The sequence below is a fragment of the Symphalangus syndactylus genome, chromosome 9 (assembly GCF_028878055.3).
Source record: "Symphalangus syndactylus isolate Jambi chromosome 9, NHGRI_mSymSyn1-v2.1_pri, whole genome shotgun sequence".
Classification (NCBI taxonomy): Eukaryota; Metazoa; Chordata; class Mammalia; order Primates; family Hylobatidae; genus Symphalangus; species Symphalangus syndactylus.
The window spans coordinates 16,428,030-16,445,677 of NC_072431.2; the positions used below are offsets into that span (position 1 = coordinate 16,428,030).

The 17,648-nt window shown below is 35.9% G+C and overlaps 1 protein-coding gene across 5 annotated transcripts in view; it reads right to left on the reverse strand.

Moving 5' to 3' along the window:
• The window catches only part of TTC6 (tetratricopeptide repeat domain 6), a 256,504-nt gene that overhangs the window by 34,804 nt on the left and 204,052 nt on the right, over positions 1–17,648 (reverse strand). For all 5 annotated transcript variants that reach the window (XR_010122452.1, XM_063645902.1, XM_063645901.1 and 2 more), the window contains 7 exons: positions 17,463–17,613; positions 14,577–14,659; positions 13,563–13,639; positions 12,994–13,154; positions 3,061–3,195; positions 1,354–1,503; positions 400–540 (listed from right to left, as the gene is read on the reverse strand). Coding sequence is in view for 4 of the 5 variants with exons in the window: in XM_063645902.1 (XP_063501972.1) it covers positions 400–540; positions 1,354–1,503; positions 3,061–3,195; positions 12,994–13,154; positions 13,563–13,639; positions 14,577–14,659; positions 17,463–17,613 (898 nt within the window). In the remaining variant the exon portion in view is untranslated. The remainder of the gene's footprint in view (positions 1–399; positions 541–1,353; positions 1,504–3,060; positions 3,196–12,993; positions 13,155–13,562; positions 13,640–14,576; positions 14,660–17,462; positions 17,614–17,648) is intronic.

Below are 17,648 nucleotides of genomic sequence, written 5' to 3' on the forward strand. Positions count from 1 at the left end.
AGCAGAGTCCAAATTTTGGAAAATATGTATCATATATTATGGGGAAAATAAAAGATTGAATACAAATATGCCAAATGCATCCAGGAATTACCATTGATGGTGAGATAATAATCCTTTATTCCCTTCCTTATTTTCCCAAATTGTCTACAATGAATATATGCTACATTCTTAATAAAAATAAATAACAAATGTTATTTAAAATGTAAATGTCAAAAATAAATACCATTATTTTGTGAAAAAAATATGAATTGGGAAAGTGTAAAGTTTTCTATGTAGTTCTGCCTTTCATATCATAGTGATTCCCAACCACAAAGAAAAAAAGTAAGTGAGTCCCCTGCCTAGCATAAGACAATCTGCCCACCCAAAAATTTCAGTAAACCAGGCAGGAAATGGCCCTACCTTGTTGTAGTATTTCAGAACTCCTCTGTAGAGATAGGCACGTACGCTTTCAGGGTAAATTTCAATAGCCTTGTTACAATTCAAGATTGCTTTGGAATACCTGCCTTTTAAACCGTAGAATGCTGCTCGGCTTAAATATGCCTATTCAGAGAGAGAGAGAGAGAGAAAGCAGGAATGGATGCTTTAGTAAAAGCACCAATTCTACCAAAATATATGATACTTGGAACAAATCTATGCCTCCCAAAAAGGGTATTAAAATATAGTCTTTTTAAAATTTTTCTTTTATTAGCAAAAAATTTCAAAGGATACAGAATAATTCAAAGAATGATAAATACCTATCACCTGGAGTTAATAATTATTAACATTTTGCCATATTTATCTATTTTTTTCTGCACTATTGGAAAATAAGTTGTAGATATGGTAATACTTTACCCCAAGTCCTCCAGTATGCATCTTCTGTGAAAAAAAGACATTCTCCTACATAACCACACTGCCATTATATATCCAAGATAATTTATAGAAATTTTCTAAAATAATTTAATATTTAGACCAGATTCAAATTTCACAGATTCCTAAAATCAAGATGCAATCAAGCTTCACCTATTGAATTTTGTGTTGCCTGTATAGTCTATTAAAAGGCAGGAATCTATGTAACATCAAAACAAAAAGTAAGTAAAATTAATGAGTATATAAACTTTAAATTATTAATAGCCACATTAATATTTACATATATCACATTCACAGATACGTTTATATATATCATAATATCACTGATGGAAATAGTACTTTTAGTTTAAGGAGAAATACAGCTATTTGGATTATCAAAATACAGTTAAGTGAAAAGTAGGTATAAGAAACTGATTGTTGGTAATTAATAACAATGGCATATAAAAGATTTCATAGTTTTACCAAAATTAACACTTTCCAACTCACTAAAAACATCTGTTTAAATACCTGGTAATGTTTTGGATTGAGGGTGATTGCACGATTAAAATCCAGAATCGAGCTATCCTTGTGGAGTTTCACTTTACAAAGCCCTCGCTGATAAAAGCTTTCCGCAAAATCTGGATTTGCTTTCACAGCTTTTGTAAAAGAATCAAAAGCCTACAGAAGCATATTGTCAAAATGCAAACCATTTAGTGATATATTCTTTTAAAATGTTAACGAATTACAGTATATAACTATTGTTGAAAAGTTTCACTCTATTTTTGGATTATTTTAAATACATTTCTCCTAATGGACCTCATGGAACAAACAAAACTAATATTTAGAAACGAGTAGGGATGATTATCGTAATTAAAGGCAGACTAAGGTCTACATAATCCATATTGTTAGATTACAATATTTCAGGTGGTATAATTTTAATTATTCTTCAGATTTCACTTCTTCAAAGAAATCACAACCAGCACATTTATTTTTCATTAGGATCCAGCAAATGCATCATTATAAAACTTCAGAACACGCCAGGCACGGTGGCTCATTCCTGTAATCCCAGCACTTTGGGAGGCCAAGGCGGGCAGATCATGAGGTGAAAAGATGAAGACCATCCTGGCCAACATGATGAAACTCCATCTCTACTAAAAACTACAAAAATTAGCCAGGTGTGGTGGCGTGAGCCTGTAATCCCAGCTACACGGGAGGCTGAGGCAGGAGAATCGCTTGAACCTGGGAGGCAGAGGTTGCAGTGAGCCAAGATCGTGCCACTGCACTCCAGCCTGGCAACAGAGCGAGACTCCATCTCAAAAAACAACAACAACAACAACAACAACAACAAAAAAAAAACACTTCAGAACAATACAACTCTAAAATTTTTCCCCACATTTTAAAGCAAAGCTGAGTTTGCTCTAGTTGTTCAAAAGGACTAAAAACATGTAAAATATTTGTAATTTGTCTCATATTTACTGGCATTTCTTAATAGAACAACTAATCAACTGTACCTCTTTTTTGTTTATACCAATACCAGTTTAAAACACTGTCCACCCCATGAATTAGAATGATGTGTGTGTGTTTGTGTGTCTGTGTGTGTGTGTGTGTGTGTGTCTTGAGATAGAGTTGTAGAATATCCAACATTAGCCATTGGATAGTATCAATTATTTTACATATTTGTCATATCAGTGACAAGATTGAAGTAAAGAATTGCCTAAAATCACCAAAGACTGGATAAATATGTAACAATTGAATCAACGGTTTTTCAGTGAATCAACTGTTTTTCAGTGAATCTGGCCATCTTAACAACCAGTTTCAATCTGATTTGAATTGTTCAGTGATCAATAAGAAAAGCCAGAATGCCCTCATCTTTTCCATTTATTCTACATTATGTTAAAGCACTTAAAGTACTTAAAATTTAATAAGTGAATTCATACTAATGTGATAAAATTATTTTATTGTAATAATTTCCTGCAGTTAGATTTATTGTTCTGGTGGGAAACGCACATTAATCTTTAGAATATTGTTGACAAACAAGCATCAAATAAAACATGTTGATTAAATAAAACAACGTCCTAGGTGTTGCAGGGTGCAGACTGACTATAATGAGCCAAGCTTCATAAGCAGCTTTGGACCAGTTGCCCACTGTATAGGTGGCCTTCAGAAACAGAATTGAATACAAGTAACCAGTCTCTAAAATCACAAATAATCTATACTCCTAAATACACGAAATACCATTTGCAAATTGCCTTCCTCCATGTAACAAAGACCCAAGTTATACAGACAGTCTGCTGAAATTGCTGTGGCATTTGGTCCTTTATCAGAATGAGAAACGGCATCCAAAGCCTTCTTAAGCATTTTCACAGCTTCCTATAATGATAAAAAAGCAGGGAGGGGGCAAGAAATGTTTCTTTCCACTATTGATTTAACATTACAGCCTTATATGTTAAAAGGAGCACAGAGCACACACATCTACTTTTACTTTATCTGGGGACAAACAGACCTGGTGAAGTTACAGGTCTTGTCAGTACACTACAAGAAGAGAACCCAGTTCAGAAGTCTTACCCTGATGAGTCCCACCCAGCTGCCTATCCTACAAGCCAGTACTTAAGCAGGCTTATGGACACGGATTTTTGGAACTAAAATTTCTAAATTCTAAAGGCTATACTCAAGCTTAACTCAGGCTTAAATTTATGAACAAGTTTATTGACAATTTCCTAATAATTTCTCTGAATGGAATACTGGGAAGCTACTAGGTAGTAAAAGATCTCCACTGATAATACCTGACATAATTTTAATCAATTTTTATTGTGTCCTGCTGTCCTCCTAATAGGGTTTTATTGGCACCAAAAAGAATAAACTACCTCCAAAACTCACTCATTTATTTATTCAAAGGAGTCAAAACTCTCATTAATGAAAAAGTTCAAAACTCTCATTAATGAAAAAGTTCAAAATAGTCAAAAGTTTCATTAATGAAAAAGTCTCATTAAATGAAAAAAGTCAAAAGTCTCATTAATGAAAAAGATAGAAAGGCCATTTAATACTTAACTACTCATTGTATATCTGTATACAGAAAGACAAATACTTGTTACTGGTTATACCAACTTCTTAATTGTATTAAATTGCTAAAGAAACAATGAGGTTTCACTTGGATATGCTAAGTGTCCTTTATGGCTTCTACTGAGTATTAGCTCTATATGTTTGCAAGCCACCAAACATCCCTCCTTCTGTCCTCACTCTCAGCACATGACCTTGCCTAGAAAAAGTGGATTACTGTCTCAATTTCCCCCCTTTCTACTTTTCAATGAGTCTATATCTTCATTCACTTTCACCTTTTTCTCTCCTGTCTTTCAGTTGCTTTCTTTCTCATTGCTTGCAGAGCTAACTCCTCAAAAGCTGTCCTTGACCCCATCTCCTCCTGCCTCACCTGAGCAGCCTGTTACTTCCTTCCTCCTTTGGATTTCTGCCCCTTCACTGACTCCTTGAGCCCATAAAAACTTGTCTACTCAAGCCTTCCATTCCATTCAAATTAAAATGAACATATCTTCACTTCCTCCTGCTTCCTCCATCTCTCTCTCTTTCACTACTCTACAGTGTCATTTGAGGGACACCTGCAGGGGCTTGCAGATAAGTCATCTTTATAGTCTGCAGAAAGTACTGCGGCTGCTGTGTGGATAAAAGCTTGGAAGAGTACAACAATGCAGCTGTATAATTCAAAAGAATTTTTTAAACTATACGCTCCAAACCAGGATAATAACCATAGAAATAAAGAAAGAAAGTGGATTTGAGAAACATCTAGAAAGTAGAACCAAGAAAACATCACTATTGATTGGGTGGAAGAGGGTAGCTGATGGTGTACTAAAAATACAAAAATTAACTGGGCATACTGGTAAGTGCCTATAATCCCAGCTAGTCAGGAGGCTGAGGCAGGAGAATTGCTTGAATCCAGGAGGCAGAGGTTGTAGTGAGCTGAGATTGTGCCACTGCACTCCAGCCTGGGTGACTGAGCAAGACTCCATCTCAAAAAAAAAAAAAAAGAAAAAAAAGAAAGTCAATGAAGCTAGCAAGAGTGCTTGATTCCAAACCAGAGGTGCATTCGTTTTTCTATCGCTACAGGTCAAATTACCACACATTTAGCAAATGATAATAACATGCATTTATCATCTCACAGTTTCCATAGGTCAGGAGATTGGGCATGGCTTAACTGGGTCCTCTGCTCCGGGTCCTACAAAGCTGCTATCAATGTGTCAGTTGAGCTACATTGTCCTCTGGAAAGTTGGCTGGGAGAACTAGCTTCCAAGCTCATTCATGTTGTTGGCAGACTTCATTTCCTTGAGACTCCAGGACTGACAGCCCCAGTTTCATTTTTTCTTTTACTTTTAAGTACCAGGGTACATATGCCAGATACACAGGTTTGTTACATAGGTAAACGCGTGCCATGGTGGTTTGCTGCACCTATCAACCCACCACCTAAGTATTAAGCCCAGCATGCATTAGCTGTTTTTCCTAATGCTCTGTCTTCCCTCACCCTTTTTCCTACAAGTGTGTGTTGTTCCCCTCCCTGTGTCCATGTGTTCTCATTGTTCATCTCCCACTTATAACACGCAGGGTTTGGTTTTCTGTTCCTGCATTAGTTTGCTGAGGATAATGGCTTCCAGCTCCATCCATGTCCCTGCAAAGAACACGACCTCATTACTTTTTATGCTGCATAGTATTCCATGGTGTGTATGTACCACATTTTCTTTATCCGCTCTATGTTGATGGGCATTTGAGTTGATTCCATATCTTTGCTATTGTGAATAGTGCCGCAATGAACATACACATGCATGTATCTTTCTAACAAAATGATTTATATTCTTTGGGATGTATACCCAGTAATGATATTGCTGGGTCAAATGGCATTTCTGCTTCTAGGTCTTTGAGGAATCGCCAAACCGTCTTACACAATGGTTGAAAAGTATAAAAGTGTTCCTATTTCTCTGCAACCCCACCAGCGTCTGTTGTTTCTTTACTTTTTAATAATCACCATTCTGACTGGTGTGATGCAAATAAAAACCACGATGAGATACCAGCTTGCTGGCTGTTGGCTGCACCCAGGTCCCAACTGCCCACAGTTCCTCACCACATCACTCTCTCCATAAGAAGTCACAACAAGGCCAGCAGGAGAACCTCTCTCTCTTTACTCTGCTGAGAAGGAGGTCTTATATACTGCAACATAATTGAGGGAGCGACACCCCACCAATTTTGCCGTATTCTATTGGTTGGAAGCAAGTCACAGGTCCTGCACACACGCAAGGAAGGGGAGGAGATAACATAGGGTATGATTAAGAATAATCTTAGAGTTGTCTACCAGATGACTCTAATGATCTGGCCCCCAGTAATTCAACATTCTTGCCACATGCAAAATATATTCTTCCATTCCAAGGTCCCCCAAAGTCTCAGCTCATTATTGCGTCAGCTCAACACCTAAAATTTCATCATTTAAAGCAGGTCCAAGTCTGGATGAGGCATTTAAGTAAAATCCACCGGCTCCCACTCTTGGGACACAATTCCTCTCCATCTGTGGACTTGTGAAATTAAAGAGACAAGTTATCTGTCCCCAAAACACCCAACATACAATGGTGAGACAGGCATAGAATAATATCCACAGATATTCTGGTTTAAAAGGGGGAAAATGGAAGATTAAAATGAGCCACTGGTCCATGGCAATTCTGAAATACATTTGGGCAAATGTTCAGTCTCTTGATTAGGTTTCAAAACATTTATGGCCCTTAGTGGCATCCTGTGGGTTCTTAGTCTTGCCTTCTGGGTCCTTTTTCCTTTTTTATAAAAGGTTGTACATGTTTGCAGCTGAGTTGTTTCATTAACCTACTTCCTGCCAGAATGATTTTGAGGTCTGACAGCCTTCTTTCGTTTTGTACTCTCTCTGTCTGAGTCCAAATTGTCAGTGTTTATAAATAAATAATTCTCCTAAAAACTTTGGGGATCTTCCACAGATTTCACAGGGATTCACTTCATTAGACAAAAGCCACATCCACTAATTTTTTCAAGAAAATTCCTTGTCTACTTTGGCCTCCTGCTGAGATGCCTGAGGGACAATGCCCTTAAGCTTCTGGAGATCCTCTGGTTTGGTTAAGAAGATTTGTAAGGCATGTCCTTAATCTCTTGAAAGGAAAGAGAACTAGTGTGACTGAACACTCTGCCCTCATGATCCTTCTAAGATCTTAGCAAAGTGTTACCCAGCCACACCTTGTCCTTTTCTCTTGACAGTGAATTTTGTCCTCTTTTGCCATCTGGAGAAGTTGAAAATTTTCCTCATAAGCAAGTCCTGGTTGACTTTGTTTAACAGTTCTTAACTTATCTCTCCTTTCTCACATTTTTCTATTAGAAGCAAAAAGAAAGCTGGCAGCACTGTCAATGCCTTGCTTGGAAATTATCTTAGCTGTATATCCAGGCTCCTGAGTTATTAGTTCTGCTTTAGATACAACTATATGAGAAAATTTTACTAGGCTTTGAACCACTAAATAAAAATAATATCTGTTGCTCATTTGCTTCAGAGTCCTCAATGCTAGTGTGTTTAAAAACCAGGTATCTACTAAGAGTCTGTTTGAGGTGATTGAAGCTTTTTCTATTTTTTTTTTTTTATTATACTTTAGGTTTTAGGGTACATGTGCACAATGCGCAGGTTTGTTACATATGTATCCATGTGCCATGTTGATTTCCTGCACCCATTAACTCGTCATTTAGCATTAGGTATATCTCCTAATGCTGTCCCTCCCCCCTCCCCCCACCCCACAACAGTCCCCGGAGTGTGATGTTCCCCTTCCTGTGTCCATGAGTTCTCATTGTTGAATTCCCACCTATGAGTGAGAACATGCAGTGTTTGGTTTTTTGTCCTTGCGATAGTTTACTAAGAATGATGTTTTCCAGTTTCATCCATGTCCCTACAAAGGACATGAACTCATCATTTTTTATGGCTGCATAGTATTCCGTGGTGTATATGTGCCACATTTTCTTAATCCAGTCTATCGTTGTTGGACATTTGGGTTGGTTCCAACTCTTTGCTATTGTGAATAGTGCCGCAATAAACATACATGTGCATGTGTCTTTATAGCAGCATGATTTATAGTCCTTTGGGTATATACCCAGTAATGGGATGGCTGGGTCAAATGGTATTTCTAGTTCTAGATCCCTGAGGAATCGCCACACTGACTTCCACAATGGTTGAACTAGTTTACAGTCCCACCAACAGTGTAAAAGTGTTCCTATTTCTCCACATCCTCTCCAGCACCTGTTGTTTCCTGATTTTTTAATGATGGCCATTCTAACTGGTGTGAGATGGTATCTCACTGTGGTTTTGATTTGCATTTCTCTGATGGCCAGTGATGAGGAGCATTTCCTCATGTGTTTTTTGGCTGCATAAATGTCTCCTTTTGAGAAGTGTCTGTTCATGTCCTTTGCCCACTTTTTGATGGGGTTGTTTGTTTTTTTCTTGTAAATTTGTTTGAGTTCATTGTAGATTCTGGATATTAGTTTAGCCCTTTGTCAGATGAGTAGGCTGCAAAAATTTTCTCCCATTCTGTAGGTTGCCTGTTCACTCTGATGGTAGTTTCTTTTGCTGTGCAGAAGCTCTTTAGTTTAATTAGATACCATTTGTCAATTTTGGCTTTTGTTGCCATTGCTTTTGGTGTTTTAGACATGAAGTCCTTGCCCACGCCTATGTCCTGAATGGTATTGCCTAGGTTTTCTTGTAGGATTTTAATGGTTTTAGGTCTAACATTTAAGTCTTTAATCCATCTTGAATTAATTTTTGTATAAGGTGTAAGGAAGGGATCCAGTTTCAGCTTTCTACATATGGCTAGCCAGTTTTCCCAGCACCGTTTGGATGAAAGGCTGCTTCAATATACGCAAATCAATAAATGTAATCCAGCATATAAACAGAACCAAAGACAAAAACCACATGATTATCTCAATAGATGCAGAAAAGGCCTTTGACAAAATTCAACAACTCTTCATGCTAAAAACTCTCAATAAATTAGGTATTGATGGGATGTATCTCAAAATAATAAGAGCTATCTACGACAAACCCACAGCCAATATCATACTGAATGGGCAAAAACTGGAAGCATTCCCTTTGAAAACTGGCACAAGACAGGGATGCCCTCTCTCACCACTCCTATTCAACATAGTGCTGGAAGTTCTGGCCAGAGCAATCAGGCAGGAGAAGGAAATAAAGGGTATTCAATTAGGAAAAGAGGAAGTCAAATTGTCCCTGTTTGCAGATGACATGATTGTATATCTAGAAAACCCCATCGTCTCAGCCCAAAATCTCCTTAAGCTGATTAGCAACTTCAGCAAAGTCTCAGGATACAAAATCAATGTACAAAAATCACAAGCATTCTTGTACACCAATCACAGACAAACAGAAAGCCAAATCATGAGTGAACTCCCATTCACAATTGCTTCAAAGAGAATAAAATACCTAGGAATCCAACTTACAAGGGATGTGAAGGACCTCTTCAAGGAGAACTACAGACCACTGCTCAATGAAATAAAAGAGGATACAAACAAATGGAAGAACATTCCATGCTCACAGGTTGGAAGAATCAATATCGTGAAAATGGCCATACTGCCCAAGGTAATTTATAGATTCAATGCCATCCCCATCAAGCTTCCAATGACTTTCTTCACAGAATTGGAAAAAACTACTTTAAAGTTCATATGGAACCAAAAAAGAGCCTGCATCACCAAGTCAATCCTAAGCCAAAAGAACAAAGCTGGAGGCATCACGCTACCTGACTTCAAACTATACTACAAGGCTACAGTAACCAAAACAGCATGGTACTGGTACCACAACAGAGACATAGATCAATGGAACAGAACAGAGCCCTCAGAAATGATGTCACATATCTACAACTATCTGATCTTTGACAAACCTGACAAAAACAAGAAATGGGGAAAGGATTCCCTATTTACTAAATAACTGAAGCTTTTTCTGTCATGTGCCTCCAAATTCTTTCAGCCTCTGCCCACTGCTTTGTTCTAAAGCTGCTCCTACATTTGTAGGTATTTGTTACAGCAACACTCCATCTGTATTACTTTCTTATTGCTGCAAAAAATAAAAAATACCACAAACTTAATGCTTTAAAACAACACACATTTCTTATCTCACAGGAGATAGTTTAGAATATTGTTGACAAACAAGCAGGGGCGAGGGGCCAGGAGCCTGGGCATAGCTTAGCTGAGTCCTCTGCTTAGGGTTTCCCAGGCTTCAGTCAAGGTGTCAACTGTGCTACATTCTCATCTGAAAACTTCTTTTCTCTTCTTCTTTTAAGCTCATTCTGACTGTTGGTGGGTTTCATTTCCCTATGGCTGCATGACTGAGGGCCCAGGCTTCTTACTGGCTATTGGCTGAAGATTGTCCTGAGGTCCTCGAGGCCACAGCAGTTCCCTACCATGACACCCTCTCCATAAGCAGTTCATAGTATAATTCTTTGCTTTTTTAAGGCCAGGAAGGGAATTTCTCTCTCCAGTCTACTACATAACCTAATATAATCATGGGAGTGACATCCCATCATCTTTCCCATACTCTGTTGGTTAGAAGTGAGTCATAGGTCCCACTCACACTCAAGGTCACACAAGGGCATAACTTGTTGAGGGTCACCTTATCATGTGTCTATCACAAGAGGAAAGAAGCCAGATTGTGGTAAGCAGCAGAATGAGTGGAAAGTGAGGAAATGAAGATAAGGACTATAAATAATTTTCCAAGATTTGGTTGTGCCAGAGTAAAGAGAAAAAAGCCAATAATTGGTGAGGTCAAGAGAGCAAAAATAAAGTTTTTTTACTAAAGGTAGTTTCTCATGATTAAATGCTTATGGAATGAAGCCTATAAAAAGTCTTAAAATGCCCAGAGAGAAAAAATAGGAATAATAATGGCTAATGTTTATTAAATGTGTGCCATGTACTAGATATTAAAGCATTAAATAATCTTTCAAAGAAGATATCCTTACAATCTTTAGACAAACTCATTCACTAAATAGAAAAGAAGAAATACTCTCCAAATAATCCTATGAGATCAATACTCAAATCCCACAAAACCAATCTCACTCATAAATACAGACACAAATATCCTCACAAGCAACTCAAATTTAGCAATGTCTACAAAAAGATTATATATTCTGATCAAGTTGGTTTAACCCAGGAATGCATGGTTGGTCTAACACTAAATAATGTCATAGATTACTTAATTTCATATGTGACATATAATCTGCTACATTAACATATTAAAGGATAAAAACATAATAATCATTTCAATACCTGATGAAAAATAATTTGATAAAATTCAAAATTGAAATAGAAAGATTATTTAATCTTTATTTTGTTTAAATTATCTACAAAAATCAATCCCAAACTTCATTCTTAGTGGGGTAAACTTCCTTTAAAATTTGGAAGAAAATAAGGGTGTCTTTGTCACTACTTTTAGTCAGTATTGTCTTGGAGTTTCTAGCCAGCACAGTTAGACAAGACAAAGAAACAGAATACATAAAAAGAAAGTAAAAAATAAAATTATTATTATTTATAGATGACATATTTTCCTAGTTGTGAACCCAAAAGAACAGAACTAAACATTTTAAGAAATAATAAGCAAGTTCAGCAAGTTGGTCAGCTAGTAGATAAGTATTCAAAAATCAGTTTCATTTCTATAAACCATCAACAAACAGAAATTTTTTTAAGAGATACCCTTTATAACTGTAGCAAAAACTATGAAAAAAAACTGGAAAACTAGGAAACTTTTAGCAATGGATATGTAAAATCTATTCAAAAGAAAAAGTGAAATAAATGGGGCGATACATCATTTTGATCATAAACTAAAGAATTCAATATCATAAAGATGTCAATTCTCCCTAAAATAATCTAAAGATTCAAAATCTCAAGAGAGTTTTTAATGGACCTTGGGCAAGCTAAATTTAACATGTATATGGCAGAGTAAATGCTGAAGAGTAACCAGGAGTTTCCTAAAAAAGAATATGGTGTGGGGACTTGCTCCACCAGATATCAATAATTTCAATGAGGTTATAGCAATTAAGACATTGTACTACTGGGCCATTAATAGAAAAATTGACCAAAGGAACAGAACAGAGAACCTAAAATAGCACACGATCCACACATATGTGAAAACTTGTAATAAGATAGATGTAGCACTGCAGATTTTTGGGTTAAGAAGAACATTTCAGTAAAGGATACTGAAACATTTAAATACCCATATGGAGAAAACTGAAATTTTATCACTCTCTCATGCTAAAAAAGAATAATCTTAAGATAGAGTAGGGTCTTAAATGGAAAAAGGAAAACTTAAACTTTCCAAAGAAAATAGGGAAGAATATCTTGACCTTGGAGTAGAAAAGGGCTTCTTAAACAAGGTATTTTCAAGATGCCCTCATGACAAATTTTAAAATAGACATATTCAACTACATTAAACTTTAGAAGTTTTGCCCATCAGAAGACACCATAGAGACAAAAGACAAGGCACAAACTGTAAGAAGATACTCAGCACACAATCGAGGATTAGTATACAGAATTTATATCTTAAATGCCTAAAATCAGTAAGAACAAGAGAAATGAAAAATGTGTATAGCAAATTGATAGAACAGGAAATATGAGTGGCTGATAAACATAAAAAGATTCTCAACCTGATGCTCAAACTGAGAAGTGTGAATTAAGCCCACAAGACATCATTTTTTAACTACCAAACTGGCAAAAATAAAGGCTAACAATATCAATTATTGAAAAAGATGCAGATCAACAGGAACAGGAATACACCTACACTTCAGGTAGGAGAATAAATTGGTACCACCCTATGAAACAACGTGTCATTTCCTTGAAAGTTAAACATTCACATTCTCTACATACCACCAATTGCACTACTTGAAATATATCCTGGAAAACTATTCCACATGCTGACTGAAAACATGAAAAAGAATATTTAGGGCAGCCCTATTCTTAAGAGGGGGCAAAAAAAAAGAGAGAAAATAACCCAAATGTTAATTCACAGAAAAATAAATAAATAGTATGACTTAATTTTGTGAAAAATATTTAAAGTGGTATACTAAGCACAAGATATACACTTCATTCATAGGTTTAGTAAACATTACTCAGAGGACTTTTCACCTTGGTTCTCTTGGCCTTCATTTGAACTTTTGCTAATAGAGCACACGTGGTCATCTCAGCTCCATTCCAGCTGATTCCGTCCAAGACCTCAATGGCCTTGTCATGGTTTTCACAAAATGAATAAATGAGGGCTTGCTGCATAGGACTCAACTCAGTGAGACCTAAAAGGGAAGGAAAGTTTATCAATATCTTGGCCAAGTATCAAGGATTTTGAATATAATTATTCTACGGGAGTAATTCAATAATTTGCCTTTACAATATGAATTAACAAATCAATAAATTATAAAATTAACAAATTACACTGATCTATTTACTACCAACAAGACATTCCAATTACAAACAGAAAAATAGAAAAATTATAAGCTTAATATTTCCCATAAAAATCTCTCTCACAAAATTCACTGCTATGAATCATTTTACTAACTGGCAATGTACATATAAAACTAAAGTTTCAAAATCTAATTTGACTTTCAATTGGATCCTTCATGCTATTTAGACATAACTATTGCAAAATAGCATAAAAATTTTAAAGAGGTATTTCTTAAAAAATTATAATTAGTTATACTTACCTTTGTCCATTTCTGCTACTTGATAAATAGTAAACTTTGCAAGATCATAACATTTCATCATAAGAAGATATTGTCCTCTGGAAGAAATAATCGATTTTGATTCTAAGCAGCTAAAAATAAACTTTCTAAAATAAAGTTTCTTAAAATCAGTTACTTAAAATTTTAGAATATATTCATTCTTATTTACTTATGTATGCATAAAAATGAAAATTATAGACATTTTTATAATCTAAATACATCAATTAGCATAGTGATGTGACGAGAAAACTTAGGAAATGTAACACTGAAAGAAAAATACACAAATCTCTTTTTGCAATTATCTGTATTTAAAATGTTATACTTTTTGCTGAGAAATTATTAAAAGATAAAGTTCAAGGCATATAAAAGGAAGGAGGTATTTACATAAATTGCTAAAATGTGGTTCAAGGACAAAGCAAACCCTTATCAGTAAAGCATTGTCTCATTTCATTTTCCCAGGTCTATAAATCCTTAAAAGATTATATTTTTGATAGTGATAACTCATAACTTGCAAAGGATATCTGTATAGAAAGTTCTACTACATTTGAAATACTGCATGGAAGTAGGCAGTACCTGTAGAAATGGTATACAATTCAATATGTCACTTCTTTTCACTGAATTAGCAGAGGTTTATGTTTAGTACACATGCTTATGTTTGATTGTGGACATTGTCAAAACAACTGTTCAAAATATGTTACCTTACTCTTGAGATATATGATAACTATATGACTAGTCACTTAAAAAGGTCTCAAAGAACATAAACACTAAACAGGTATATTTTAATGCAAGGGTACAGCAAAGGGAAAAATCTGTTTATCTTATGTAATAAACTATCTTAAAGTTTAACAAGCTGGCTTGCTGGTGGGGAAATGGCAATTGCTGGGAGATTAAATATAAAATGCGGAGTCTGAAAGGTTCAAGAGAGAACTGAAGATACCCATTCAATTTCTCTGATGCTAAGTTATCCCAAGAAGAATTCAGTTTCTATGCTCATACCTTCTTATGTGTAATTGGATTCCATCTGGCTGAAGGTGGATAGCACGAGACAATTCATTTACTGCCTTTTTCAATTTATGCAACTGTTGAGTGATAAACAGAAACTTAGCTCCTAATAATAACGATTGCTTCCTTTCTGATATTTACCCTCTCTCACCTTTCTACAGAAATTTTGCAGGGACATCTCCTAACATACATGTTTTTCTTAAGAATCAACAAAGCAAATGGGATACAGAGAAGTAAAAAGAAAAATTTACGATATACTCTTAGTTTTAAAAAATCATCTATCTTTAATTTTAAATAATAATTATACATATCTACATATACTATTTCACATACATGTGATTATATAATACATTCTGGATTGTGTACGTGTTTGTGTTCTCTTTTTTCATTTAGTTTTCAGTTTTTCTCCCTCAACCCTAACAACTTTTTCAGCAAACCTGATCCATCTTAATTAAGTAGCATGCAGGCTGGTCTCAGGCCTCTAATTCCAGCACTTTGGGAGGCTGAGAGAGGAGAATCGCTTGATGAGGCCAGGAGGTCAAGACCAGCCTGGTCAACATAGTGAGACCCCATCTAGACAAAAACAATAATAAGAATAAAGACTAAGAAATAAAGTAGCATGCAAAGGAGGGTAATATAAAAACTAAAACTCTATTGTACTTAAAAATAAGGGAGGAAAAACAGGCCTGCACAAAAATTAAGTAAATGAATGAATATAACAAAATAAAAAAATGATGAAAAAGTAATCTGCTTGACATCAATATGTAATGAAAAGTAAACATTAATTATTCTCTTAATACTGGTCGCAGAAACTGAATTTGTACAAATTTGGGGACAAAATCAACTATCATTGGAAATATTACCAAAAGAGCACTCTACAGACCAGAGCAAAATTAACCTGGGACAACCAACCAATCCTTTTATTGTTACGGCACAACAATGCAAAGAAGCAAATGTACAAAACTAACTTGTGCATGGAAGCAGGCAGTAGCTGTAGAGATGGTATAAACGTTTGGAGGAAATGGTGGATGGACTCAAAAGACGAAACAGAAAAGGAGGAAGTTTGAGATTTGTTTAAACAAATTGGAAAATTTCTGTGGAACTTCATGCCTGCTGCTTCCCAAGCTAGCCCTATTCAGGATGGTGTAATTAATAAATCATATAGTCATATGTCCACATTGCTACACCTGTTCTACCAACCATACATGTCTATGCATTGAGGAAATCCTGACTTAAGAGAAATGGAGGCTCATTCGCAGATTTCACAAGCTTCCCTGACATTAGACCACTACCAGGCAGCCTTAGATTAGATTTACCCTGGAGGCTGAACCCACATAATGGGAGTATATATTCTTGTACATACATACACAAGGGTTTATTCACAATTATTTTATTTACATGGAATCATATTGTACACACTTCACACTCTTTTGTGAGCCCTACTTTTCTTACTTAAAAATATCTCATAGAAAACCTTCCAAGTCAGCTAGCGTAGTTCTATTCATTCTTGTCACCATCTCTGTTACATTCTATGATGTGAATGCACCACAAATTACTCAATCATTACTGCACAGAGATTGTTGCCTCTCAGAACAGCCTTTGACTATATCCTTATACCTTGCTATCATGCTAGTATTTTCATTTCTCTATGTGCTCAAGGGAAACTCCAGCTTCCACAGATGGCCCTAGCTTCATCAATAGGGTTCAGTTAAGCAAAAGAACCACACACTATGAGTATGTCCACCCTTTCCCCGACAGAGTCAAGAACTAACATGACCTAGTGGCAACACTGAACTTGCCCTGGGACCCTACCTCCATTGTCAGCAGAGTAAGGACTTTGAATGAGACTCTAGTCACACTGGGCAAAGCCTCCAGGCAATCCTCCGTGGACACACAGTGTGAGCAAGGAATAAACCTTTGTTTTAATACAGTAATTTTGAAGGTTTGGTTTTTGGGTTTTTTTTACCTCAGCATAGCCTAGCTTATCCTGGCTGAAGCCAGCATAGACAGGAGACAAAGGTAGAAAGGCAATTAGGAACTAGCTCCTGTGGGGTCTTGTAAACCTTTGGCTTTTGTAGAATTTAGCTTTTATTCTAAACACAAGGGAAGCTATTGAAGGGCTTGAGGAAAGAAGTGAAATCATCTGACATGTTTTGGCAAGATCACTGTGGCTGCTATTTGATAATCCATCCTGGTGAGAAACTAGTATTTGCACGAGGCAGTTAGAGGTGAGGTGGTGGAAATGGGTGTCTACTTTGAAGGACAGAGACAAGAGTTAACAGTGTTATCTCTGAAAATCAGATCTGGCTGGAATCGGAGAGGATTTTTCCTATTTATTGTGCTGTTTTAATTTGCCACAGGAGGGGCATATAACATTTATTTTTACTATAAACAACTTATAAAACTTAAACAAAATTACAGGTAAGTATGAATGGTCAGTATCCCATTCTATGGCTGGATCCCATTGTATGAATCTACTTACTCACCTGTACACACACACACACACACACACACACACACACATTGTACCATAGACTCAAATTGTTAATAGCAGCTATCCCTAGAGAATAAAATTATAGATAATAGTTTTTAGTTTATTCTTATCGCATGCATATATTACCTGCAATAAGTATACAATGCTTTTGTAATTAAGAAAAAAAGGTATTATTTTCAAAAGTGAAAGACATAAAAATGCACACCTTGAAAGTAGAGGCTTTATAAATGAGTAATTAGAGTTAACTATCAGCTTAACACATTGTTTATAAATGCATTAGCCCCTACAATTAGCTAAAATATGTATATATATTAAAATTATGTTGAACAAATATCCAGAAAATAAAAGTTTTTTTAAAAAAATCAAGGTTCTCGAGCCTTAAATACCTTAAAATAGGCTTCTGCCCGACAAAGATAGCTTTGAATACATAAAGGATCAATTCTAATAGCTTCAGAAAATTGCCAAATGGCTTCCGTGTAGTTATCCAGGTGTAGCAGATGTATGAGGCCAATATTTACATAAGCCAAAGTAATAGTTCTAAAAAAAAAATGAGAAAGTGAAATCTTGTTAAA